Below are 12,352 nucleotides of genomic sequence, written 5' to 3'. Positions count from 1 at the left end.
CTGAATATATGGGGCAAGTTATTGTTGTTTAAGTGAGAACTGAGTATTGAAGTCTGGGTAAAGAAGATGAGAATTATTATATGACACCCTCCCCTCAAGGTAAAAGAAGCTGCTTAGTCAGGCCACCCTAACCATAATTTTTGGTCTGCACGGGTGTGGGTCATTTCCAGCTCAGGTGACATCTTCTTCCCACCAATTTCAAATTCCAATTCCACATGCCTGCCAAAATCCTTGCAGACATGGGCTCCTCCTCCCCCTGGACCCCTCACCTGGATCATTAGGATGAAGGAGTAGGAGAAAAGAAAGTAGTGAAGGGGCTGATTCATACCTTTGTGGTTAAAGCATGTTACTGATGAGTGGTTACAGCATAAAATTTCTGTAAAGACAAAGCTCTAAACTATGCTTCTGTATAAAGCACCTTTCAACATATGAGCACATTTTCAAAGCAAGTTTAAATGTTAAAATGATGGCTGCCTTACTCTTTAAGTTCACTGTAGATAGGAAGGACCTCAGGGTGGCATACAAAAGCAAATGCTAGGATGGGAATTGCATAGGCCGTCTGAAAAACAAAGATAACACCTCATATTTAGCATTCCAACACAGAGGGCTACCTCAGGCCATCTCAGCTTCTGAAATAAAAACTCAGAGACTCCATTGCTAGACCCTTAGAGGCCTCTGGCTCTCACATACCCTGGAGTTGAAGACAAAGTATTTGGGCTGACACTTGTCATCACTGTGTGCTTCAAACTCCACTCCACTGCCATGAAGAGAGCCCTTGGCCTGGTTCTCATCAAGTCCTGCAGCATTCTGGTGGGTGTAATCCATCATGAAGTTCACACCACTACTCTCAGAGTTGTTGAGTAACATCACCACATGCACTGGAACTGTATTGTTGAATGTCAGATTCCCAACACTGTGATCCAGAATAGGCAGAGGACAGGGTATTTGGAATTTCTTGTAAATCACCTAGACCAGATCATTAACAACAACAACAACAAAGAGTTAGCCCTTTGAGGAAAACAATGAAACAAAAATCCATATGGTTGGTTTATGGGGTAGATATGAGGGAACTCTGCTGAAGATTCCTCTTAGACTAATGGATGATGGAGACTCCCTGTAGCCTCTGTTCAAAGGAAGGAGTCGGAGCAATGGTTGGCAACAAGACAGTATTTTGTGTGAATCTATCCTAAGCTTCATGCATACTCTTCCATGAGAAAGATGATCATTTTCTTGCTGCATTTCATCTCTTTCATTTCTTCAAACTAATGAAAATAGGCATCAGAAACTCTTCCTTCCTCCTTTGCCTCTTGGGAGAAATGCTACATAAATGTTGGCATTCATGATATTAACTGAAATTCCTCCTTTTAGAGGAGAATGGGATAGGGTGGGAAAGGATTTCTTTCTTTAATTCCCCTGTGGTCACCTTCTATTCATGGGTTGAATGAGTAAGAGAAAATGGCTGATTCATGCAAATAAGGATAATTCTAGAGTCTATTCATTTATTTTCTGGGTCTCTTCACTTCTTCTTCCTCCACCTTTTGAAACACTGAGTTATTGTCACATTCCTGCTGAAGTGTTCCTTTTGTCCAACTATAACATCTAGTTTGCCTAGAACATACTATTAGCAATGGTCTTGACATTCTAACTCAATTATATTTAAACTCATGACTATTCTTCTCTCATTCCAAATGAGAATACAAGAAAATTGCTTGTGATGCAAGAACTATTTCATGCTAATGATGTGCTTGAACAAAAATTAGGACACCATTTCAGGCGCTGAAAAGCACCACATGCCTACCAAGTTACAAGGGTCATGTCAAAAATCACTTACCACACTGACAAAAAACACCATGCAAGTAAGAGAAAATCCGCTGGTATAACCAAGGTAACCTAGGAGTTAGGAAAGAAGGTGAATATGGCATCTACAATCAGCTTACCTCTTAGAATATGAAATGAAAATCAAAATGGAAAATGACTTTACCTAAATTTTTAAGTAGAGAAAGTGGAAGAATTATTCCAACGGACACAAATATGACGAGGTAGTTGCCGTTGAGATACCATTCTCTAGAAAAGAAAGACCAGAATATTAGGATCAGAAAAGACCAAGTAGGATGAGTCTATCGATGTTACAGAGAAAACAGAAGACATACCCAGTATTTTCTTCAAGTCCCATGAATGCTCTGATTACTTCAGGTAGTTCATATTTAATGATAAAGAGGTAGCTTGACATGGCTAAAATGGAAAACGTGACAGCTTAGTAGTGTTCATGGCACCAACGTCACAGGCAAGTTGTGAGAAGTCCAGGCATTGGGGACATCCCAGCTTCTCAGTAATTCCCAAACCGAAAGAGAAGCCACCCACTGTGTATTCTGTATGCCTTCCAAGCTCTTCTTATAAATGGATATTGGGCCCTTTGGCTTTTCCCAATGGACGTTTGCCGACAGTGTCAATGCTGATGCTGTGTTAAATCCAGCTCAGATTTTCAGTGAGGCTGCAGTTTTGAAGCTTTCCTGCTAGTAGTCATCATGGCCTTACATATGTGCCTGTTTGTATCTAAAACTCAGGCAGAGGTTTGACAACCAAAGGTGTCAACCACAAGAGGGGGTGGGGGTGGAATTGCAAGGTGGAGTTGGGTAGAGTACGTGTCAGTCTGCCCTTAGTAGGTGGACACCAGTTTAGTCCTTTGTGATCTCCAAGAGGGGCACACAATCTCAGACTGCTGATTCTCCACACTGGAGTCATACTAGATTGATAAAGAAGAAAAGTACAAGGGAGGATAGCTTCTCTAACCTTGATCAGTGAAGTGTTTTTCTGTATCCTTTGTCCAAACAAGAAATCATAACAAAGTGGCAAAATTTCTTGAGCATCTCTGTAAGTGATGCACCTGTGATCATGTACTCTTCTCAAAATTTAACCTATAAAAACGTGCAAACCCTCTCTCTGGAAAAACATTTATATAGACATGCACAATAAGATACAATTTGGGGGATTTATGCAACATCCCTTTCCAAAGTCCATCCACTCAGTGAAGAATAATACTAATTTGTTATTTCACACATGATCAAAAGGCTCAACTGAAAATAACACTGACAAGTTTCACATTGCAAGGTTTAAGTGTGTGCTATATCCTTCTAGTGAATTTTTGCTAACAGACATTTCAAGCAGCGATCCAAGTTGCAAATTGAACTATTCATAGTTTAAAATATTTCCTTAACCTCAAATAAAAGCAATAATAGTGATACAGTTCCCCACATGGTTTAGCTTTGCACGTGGCCAGCTGAAAAGCCATGTGAAAAAGGAAGATGCATTTTATTGTCTTCACTCCACAGCTGAGGATATAATGATTATGAGAGCTTAAATGACATGTCCAGTATCACACAGCTTGAAAAATGACAGACCACATCCAAAATATAAGCTCCCTAAGTTCAGGCCAGTGTTTCTCTCTATTGTGAAATGAAATGATTTTTACATTATCTGATGTGTCTTCTGTAAACATGACTTGGTTAATCTTTACAAAGACCTTGGCTAAAGCTAAATCTTACAGAAGGTAAACAGAAGAGATATTTCTGATTAACTAGTTCAGTGAGGTACCATCAATTTTAGAGCTGTTAATTGCTCACTTTCAGTGATGTCACCACTGTTAATGTGTTTGGTCTTCAAAAATTCAGAATGATCCAGACCTGTCTGGATAATGTCAACATTATTCTCCTAATGTTGAAACATCCATGGTCAGTGTTAATTTTTCAGGGGATTGAGAGAATTAAACATTCTAAATGTGGAATTGCTAAATACAGAAATAAAAGTGATTTCTTTTAGGCCACAATAACCATTAATCACATAGGGTAACCAAAGTGAGAGATTTTCAGGAATGCTGTATGAAATTTCATCTTACTCCTTTAAAGCCATATTGTGTGTGTGTGTGGTGGGGCTTGATTGAGAGACCATGCTATAGTTTATTGCATTGTTTAGAAGCATAATAGTAGCTATACTTGGAACAATAGACAATGCTGTTGCCACTCAGCCTATTGGGATCAGGGCTAAGTATGTGTATGTCCAGTTAGTTCTATGGGCCAAATAAGTATATTAGATTACCCACAAAGGACTCCTATGAAATCCTTAAATTTAAATCTCCTACTATGAAATGCTTGATATTTAAATTGGACCTGTTCAGTCGCTAAGCCATGCCCAACCTTTTGTGACCCAGTGGACTGCAGCACACCAAGCTTCCCTGTCCTTCACTATCTACTGGAGTTTGCTCATACTCATGTCCATTGAGTCGGTGATGCCATCCAATCATCTCATCCTCTGTTGCCCCCTTCTTCTCCTGCCCTCAATCTTTCCCAGCATCAGGATGTTTACCAATGAGTCACATCAGGTGGCCAAAGTATTGGAGCTTCAGCTTTAGCATCAGTCCTTTCAATGAATATTGATTTCCTTTAGAATAGATTGATTAAATCTCAATAAGGCTGAAAATTTGAACCAAATGTAAAGCAATTTATTTGGTGGAGGCTGGGGGACTTATATGCTTGGGGCTCAATGCCAGTAAAAAGAATGAAATAATTACTGCCAAATTCTACCTGGGATTGTACTCATACTATATAAAAATATGACAGACATAAATACAAATCATTATGATATGACTGGATTTTATTTATCTTCTTACTAACTATCCATTAGTAGGAGCAGTTATAGTTAGATAAAGGTTTTTAAAGACATAGCTGCATTTTATAAATCCCAGATAATTCCAGTGATTTTATTAATCAGAAAGAATGGCCTCCTTGCAAGGTCTCTATACAAGTTAATCAATAGCAGCACTGTTGGCAACAGTAAAAAACTGAAAACATTCCAAAACTGTTCATGAAGTGATTCAGTAAATCAATCACTGTGCATTTGTACAATGGAAAATTCAAAAACCATTATAAAGAGTAACATCAAAAACATTCAAGGCATATTATTAAATAAAAAGCAAGCTGTAAATCAGTATTATAAGATGATCTTATTTTAACAATAACACTATATTTGTTAAATTTGACAGAGAGGAAAACCTGAAGTGGTATTTTCTAAGGATGATTTACACAAATATTTCTTTGCAATCTGTATATTCATGTAATGTTTCAGCTTTTCACAATTAGCATGTATTTGTCTTATAATTATAAAAATCCCATTTAAGAACAGCCAGAAAACTGGCAAGGAATTATGCACTGAACCTGTATTATTATGACCTTGTGAGAATGAACTACTACTCCCATTTACATAGATGGAAAAAAGGACGCAGATTTGTAAAGTGACTTTCCCAAGGTCATCGATAGTGACAGAAATAAACTCAAACTCAGGTGCGTCAGGATCCAAAAGTCTATTCTCTACTCAAAGATTTAAAAACCTCTTGAGATTGTTAGATAGCATCATCGACTCAATGGACATGAGTTTTAGCAAACTCTGGGAGATAATGAAGGACAGGAAAGCCTGGCATGCTGCAGTCTATGGGATCAAAAAGAGTTGGACACAACTGAGTGATTGAACAGCAACAACATACCAGTTCTATACAAACAAGGTTAGAGGAGCCCAGAGGTGCTAGTACCTAATAGCTTAGAGAATGATGGATCATGGGAACAATCAAACAGGGAGAACCAGAGAATGCATGTGTGGTAAGGCTGGAGGATGGAAAAGTAGGGGAGCTGAATGTACTTAGTTATGACACAGAACACATAAGGAACAGATGATAGATGGGTAGGGAGAGAGAGAGACAGATCGGTAGGGGGTTTTTCAGGAAAGGTAGGCAAAGGAAAGACGGTTAAGACCTTTATATGTCAGAATAAGGAGTTTAAATTTTATCTTGAAAATAATGAGGGCATGCTGAAGAATTTTATGCATGTGAGAAGCCGGGGTAGATCTGGATTTGAGAAAGTTAATTTGGAGGATGAATTACAAATGGAAGAGGGGAAGCTCAAGACAGAAAGATCAGTTAGATGGCTACTGCAACAATCCGAAGTGTGGTGGTAAGACTAGAAGGAGAAAGATTCAAGAGATAAACAAGGGAAAGAATGGTTCAGTTCAGTTCAGTACAGTTCAGTCGCTCAGTTGTATCTGACTTTTTGTGACCCCATGGAGAGCGGCACGCCAAGCTTCTCTGTCCAACACCAACTCCCAGAGCTTACTCAAACTCATGTCCATCGAGTCAGTGACGCCATCCAACCATCTCATCCTCTGTTATCCCCTTCTCCTCCAGGCTTCAATCTTTTCCAACATAACGGTCTTTTCTAATGAGTCAGCTCTTCGTATCGGGTGGCCAAAGTATTGGAGTTTCAGCTTTAGCATCAGGCCTTCCAATGAATATTCAGGACTGATTTCCTTCAGGACTGACTGGTTTGATCCCCTGGCAGTACAAGGGATTCTCAAGAGTCTTCTCCAACACCATACTTCAAAAGCATCAGTTCTTCAGTGCTCAGATTTCTTTATAGTCCAACACTCACATCCACACATAACTACTGAAAAAAACATAGCTTTGACTAGACAGACCTTTGTTGGCAAAGTAATGTCTCTGCTTTTTAATATGCTGTCTAGGTTGGTCATAGCTTTTCTTCCAAGAAGCAAGCATCTTTTAATTTCATAGCTGCAGTCACCATCTGCAGTGATTTTGGAGCCCCCCAAAAAAGTCCCTCACTGTTTCCATTGTTTTCTCATCTATTTCCCATGAAGTGATGGGACCAGATGCCATGATCTGAGTTTTCTGAATGTTGACCTTTAAGTCAACTTTTTCACTTTCCTCTTTCGCTTTCATCAAGAGGCTCTTTAGTTCTTCACTTTCTGCCATAAGGGTGGTGTCATCTGGATATCTGAGGTTATTGATATTCCTCCTGGCAATCTTGATTCCAGCTTGTGCTTCATCCAGCCCAGCATTTCACATGATGTGCTCTGTATATAAGTTAAATAAGCAGGGTGACAATGTGCAGCCTTGATGTACTCCTTTCTTGATTTGGAACCAGTCTGTAGTTCCAGGTCCAGTTCTAAATGTTGCTTCTTGACCTGCATACAGATTTCTCAGGAGGCAGGTCAGGTGGTCTAGTATTCCCATCTCTTTCAGAATTTTCCACAGTTTGTTGTGATCCACACAGTCAAAGGCTTTAGCATAGTCAATAAAGCAGAAGTAGATATTTCTCTGGAACTCTCTTGCTTTTTCAATGAGCCAATGGATGTTGGCAATTTGATCTCTGGTTCCCCTGCCTTTTCTAAATCCAATTTGTACATCTGGAAGTTCATGGTTCACATACTTTTGAAGCCTGGCTTGGAGAATTTTGAGCATTACTTTGCTAGCATGTGAGATGAGTGCAGTTGTGTGGTAGTTTGAGCATTCTTTGGCATTGCCTTTCTTTGGGATTGGAATGAAAACTGACCTTCTCCAGTCTTGTGGCCACTGCTGAGTTTTCCAAATTTGCTGGCATACTGAGTGCAGCACTTTCTCAGCATCTTCTTTTAGGATTTGAAATAGCTCCACTGGAATTCCATTACCTCCACTAACTTTGTTTGCTTGGCTCTAGGTGAATGATCATACCATCGTGATTATCTGGGTCGTGAAGATCTTTTTTTGTACAGTTCTTCTGTGTATTCTTGCCACCTCTTCTTAACATCTTCTGCTTCTGTTAGGTCCATACCATTTATGACCTTTATTGTGCCCATCTTTGCATGAAATGTTCCCTTGATATCTCTAATTTTCTTGAAGAGAACTTTAGTCTTTCCCATTTTATTGTTTTCCTCTATTTCTTTGTATTGATTACTGAGGAAGCCTTTCTTATCTCTCCGTGCTATTCTTTGGAACTCTGCATTCAAATGGGTATATTTTTCCTTTTCTCCTTTGCCTTTCCTTTCTCTTCTTTTCTTAAGAGCTGGTATTTAATTGAATGGTCAGGGTTGGGGAGAGAGGGAAATGTTCAGGCTGATCCCCAGATTTCTGGCTTAAGAAACTGGATGCTGCTGGTATTGTTTGTTCACTAAGATGAAAGAACAGAAGGATGGAATAACCAGTTTGGGGACTGGGTAGGAGGTGGGGAAGCAAGTGCCACTATGTGATGATATAGTCTGGATCATGCAAGAGGACTTAGCCACAGGACATCAGAAACATGGATTAAAATGTCTTTAGAAGGTCAAAGACATGAGAGGACCAGTGAAGTTGGTGGGCAAGTATAATCTGGAACATGATTTAAAATATGTGCTTCTAAGCTCTCTCTGGAAACGATCATTCAGTAGGAATTATAAGAATCTGTTTTACAGTGCTTTTGATGCCTCACCAGATTTTTACCTTAGCACAGCTTCTATGAACACTACCCAGTGGGCTGACTGCACAAGATGTGTCTCAATGACCCCCAAATTTACCACGTGCCTCAGATACTGAATTTTTCCTTTTGTGAAATATGCTCAATCATATATATTTATATATATTTGAGATAAAGAAAAATTTTATTCTTTATATTTGTTATAGAATTTACTTCATAGGGTTTATATAGTATTTCACTTCAATATAGATATCGCTGTTTTGGGTTACAGAGAGATAGCAAATCTGTTTAGAAAACTTTACTTATTAAATTTAAAAATGATAAAGCAGGTATTTCTATTTAAATTCTTGTTCATTACCATTAAATTTTCTTATTTCTTGAACCTCCTTTAGAAAGTTTAAATGGTTTGTTGAAACCTAGAACCTCTTACCTCCAATGTTCTGCATTGTAATGGAAATGAAAGCTCCGATTTTCCCAGGCCATCCAAATGCCTTTTCACCTAGTTTTTCATAAATTAAAGACCCTATAATCGGAAATGAAAAGAACCTTGTTAAGACACTGCTTTAGTGATGAAGATATTTCTATAATATAATTCTGCACTGGAGCCTCAAACATGTAAATAAACGGCATATAGAAATCACAGATCTCAGGTTCAGTCCCTGGGTTAGGGAGCTCCCTGGAGAAGGAAATAATAACTGCTCCCGTATTTTTGCCTGGAAAATTCCATGGACAGAGAAGCCTAGGGGGCTATAGTTCATGGGGTCACAAAGAGTCAGACACAACTGAGCGCAAGCCCCTAAATGACCTAAGTGACCACCTGTAGAAATCATAAAGCCCAAATACGCAATCTGAAAAGCCATTACAAAAATATGGTGAATGTTAAACAAGGAGTGATGGCTTCATTCATCTTGGCCCCATGCAGCAAGTCAGAACTGTTATTTCCATCATCCACCAAAAGTCTTTTTCTCTATTTGGCTTGAACCTGAGCAGGCTGACTTTCACTTTCACTTGATTTTTCACTTGCCTAGATAACTAAAAACATGGAGAGGCCATGTGATTGGGATTAGAAGAAAATTAAATGTAAAATTGACTAACACCATCTTATAGGTATGGAGCTAGAGACTGAAATGCCCTTAACCAGAATCAAAATGGCATGTCTGGTGTCTAAGGTGTAGCATACCTCCTTCTTTGGCAGTCTTTAATAAAAGATGAACTGAATAAAGAGATAGGACTGCCACGGCAAGCAGCATGATTCTGTGAAGGGAATAGAAAGGAGACAATGAGATTTCTGTAAAAAATGAGACATAATAATACATGATGTTACAATACATTATTACACTGGTCTTTTCAATCATTAACTTTCCAAGAGTATGTGGATTTGGGGAAGCTGAAACATTCTTTTTCAGAATGTCACAAATACTCTTTAATGCTTCAGAACTGGATTGGCTTTATTTCATGGGCCAAAACGTACTACTGGAAGTCCCTAACACACCTTTTTTCGTGTGTTACTACTACCAGTAGTAGAATCTAGTTTACAATTTAGATGCTAAAGGTACAGCAAAATTAGCAAATACTATATCTACTTACTCAGTATAAGGGGCATATGTATATGTATATCATATTTGCATGATATTCTCATGAATATTTATACTTGGAGGGCTATTCAATGACCTGACTAAACATCCATCTAAAATCTAGAAACAGAGACGCCAAAGCAAACTCTGAGTTCCATTACTACTGTCTGCGCATTATATGAGAGTGATCAGAGGTGTGAACCAGAGGTCTGGCAAACGCCGGTATAATAGAAGAAACAGAAAAAGGTAAGTCTAGGCTGCAGGGAAACCTTTGTTGTACTCAGAAAAGAATCGTTTCTGGTTCAGGGCCCTCCACATGTCCACAGGCATATACAGTTTCTTTATGTATTCAGTGATCAGTGCTTTCCAAAAATAAGAACTGAACAGCAAAAAGAGAGTGTAGATAGAAGCAATTATATAATAAATTAAGGAATAATAGTCATCTTTACCTGAAACTGAAAAAAAAATCTTATTCTTTGTCTGTTTCCTAGGATGAGAGCACGCTAAACATTCTCCCCACAACTGATCTAATTCTTTGGTGATTCCTGGGGAACTTAAGTTTGCAAACATAGATTTAGACAATGAGGTACAAATGTCCTAACAATTCTAGCTCTATTGTGCTCTTATTTATCACAAAATATGTTCACCAGAACTGTCTAATCCATGTCTTATTCACATGTTGTTCCATACAGCTTATGAATTGAGCTGTTTTTAAGAATTATGCAATTCAGATTATATAATTTTATTCCCTGGAAAAATAATGATAATACTCTATATTCTAAACATATACTTGCTTTGGCAGAAAATGCTAAAAGTAAACACCAATGAAATCCTGTGTCACTTGTTGGGAATTAAGGGAGATTGCTGAATCCATTTTGGGCTACTTGGATACACAAAACACATCTCATGATCTCTAACGATTTAATTGCTTTGGCCAAATTAATCTGTTAAATGTTTACAGGCCTAAAATGAGGCTTTCAGTTTTAAAAGTGGAATATTCTCCTCTCATGAAGATGATCTGGGGCTCTAGAATTGGAGAAAGTATCTCTTACTTCTATTCATCAGTGATCTATGAAAATTTCCTTATTAATTTTAGTGGTATGTGTAATTAGTACAGAGAAGGCAGTCTGTTTGTTTCAAAGACAGAGTATATTACAAAAGTATACAACTACATATATGACTAAACCTCTAGCCATTAAGAATCTGAGAATTTTTTTAAACTACTTTATTTCAAACATGGCTTAGAAAGGTAAAGTTGACATAAAAACCCATTCAGCTAAAAACTATAATCTAACAGTTCAATCAAACACTGACACAATATCAGTATTTATAGTCCAGCCTGATCCTTAGCCTTCAAATAGCTATGTGGTTACCTAATCATATGTGATGTTTGGAACATAAATAGCATATATTTCTAATATAAATGTTACATTCTTAGACAGTTATTTAAGACTCCAACATTGCACTAGGGATTGTGATCTACATTCACACTGATGCCTGACTAACTTTATTCTTGTGAAGTATTTCACTGCTGCCAACTGTGTCTTTGAAAATATCAGGCTGCACGTAATGCACAAATGTCTGTGGCTGTCTGTCACAAAGTGGTCTCCACCCTCCAGGTCGGCTCTGTGATGCTGCTGCCACCAGGCAGCATTTGACCAAGTTAGGATAAAGCGCATTGGTTTAGGAAGAAACTTCGGCCACTCTGCAAAAATTCCCCAAGCCAAGCATTGTTACTAGGTCTTGGGGATACAGACATGAGGTGAAAAAAACAGAACTGAGCCATCTCCAAAGGCTTAATTAACACTTTGGAGATGACAGTCTAGCCAGGGAGAGAGCCATCAAACAAATGAATCAGACAACTGCACTAAAATACTAACACTGAGGAAGGCATAACTGAGGTGTGGCTGAGCTGAGTTATGGGGAGTTAACTAGATGTGGAGGAAAGGGAAGAAGGTTCCAAGATCATGTGCAAAGGCCCTGTGGTAAGAAGGAATGGCACCTTCAAGGGATGGGGAGCAGACACTGTGCCCATTGTATCTGGCATATAGAGCACCAGATGATGGGACTTGAGATGGGCTCGAGGCACACAGGACCCTGCAGGTCCGGTTTGGGAAGGGATGTTTTTCCTGAGTGTGATAAAGTCAGATTTGCTACTGGAAAAGATCTTTTAAACTATTAAACACCAAATTACTTTACGATGAATAACTTTGGACTGATAGGGCTGTTCTAGCACTTTGGGGGAAGGGGGCTCAAACATATAAACTTTCTGCCATTTGAATAGAGATGGCTGGTTGAACAAGTACCAAGATTAGACTGCTCTGATTATTTCTCATTGCTGTTTTGTTTCAGAAAGAGAGAGAATATGCTAATACTTTCTCAGATGATTCTTATTCACAAAGATCAAATTTTGTTAATTGAAAGAGCACAAGGTATGCACAGGCTTTAAACTGAGTAATCATTTTTTCACCTCATGTCTGTATCCCCAAGACCTAGTAATCAAATAGATAA

The 12,352-nt window shown here is 38.5% G+C and overlaps 1 protein-coding gene across 2 annotated transcripts in view; it reads right to left on the bottom strand.

Annotated features, from left to right (window-relative positions):
• Positions 1 to 12,352, bottom strand: part of SLC38A4 (solute carrier family 38 member 4) — a 47,157-nt gene that overhangs the window by 16,170 nt on the left and 18,635 nt on the right. For both annotated transcript variants that reach the window (XM_068971264.1, XM_068971263.1), the window contains exons 5-11: positions 9,448 to 9,521; positions 8,698 to 8,790; positions 2,151 to 2,232; positions 1,982 to 2,064; positions 1,832 to 1,890; positions 691 to 966; positions 480 to 559 (exon numbers count right to left, since the gene is read on the bottom strand). In XM_068971264.1, the coding sequence (XP_068827365.1) occupies positions 480 to 559; positions 691 to 966; positions 1,832 to 1,890; positions 1,982 to 2,064; positions 2,151 to 2,232; positions 8,698 to 8,790; positions 9,448 to 9,521 (747 nt within the window). The remainder of the gene's footprint in view (positions 1 to 479; positions 560 to 690; positions 967 to 1,831; positions 1,891 to 1,981; positions 2,065 to 2,150; positions 2,233 to 8,697; positions 8,791 to 9,447; positions 9,522 to 12,352) is intronic.

The sequence above is a fragment of the Capricornis sumatraensis genome, chromosome 4 (assembly GCF_032405125.1).
Source record: "Capricornis sumatraensis isolate serow.1 chromosome 4, serow.2, whole genome shotgun sequence".
Taxonomy (NCBI): domain Eukaryota; kingdom Metazoa; phylum Chordata; class Mammalia; order Artiodactyla; family Bovidae; genus Capricornis; species Capricornis sumatraensis.
Note: the sequence above shows the minus strand (reverse complement) of the source record. Positions and strands in the feature narration are given on the sequence as shown.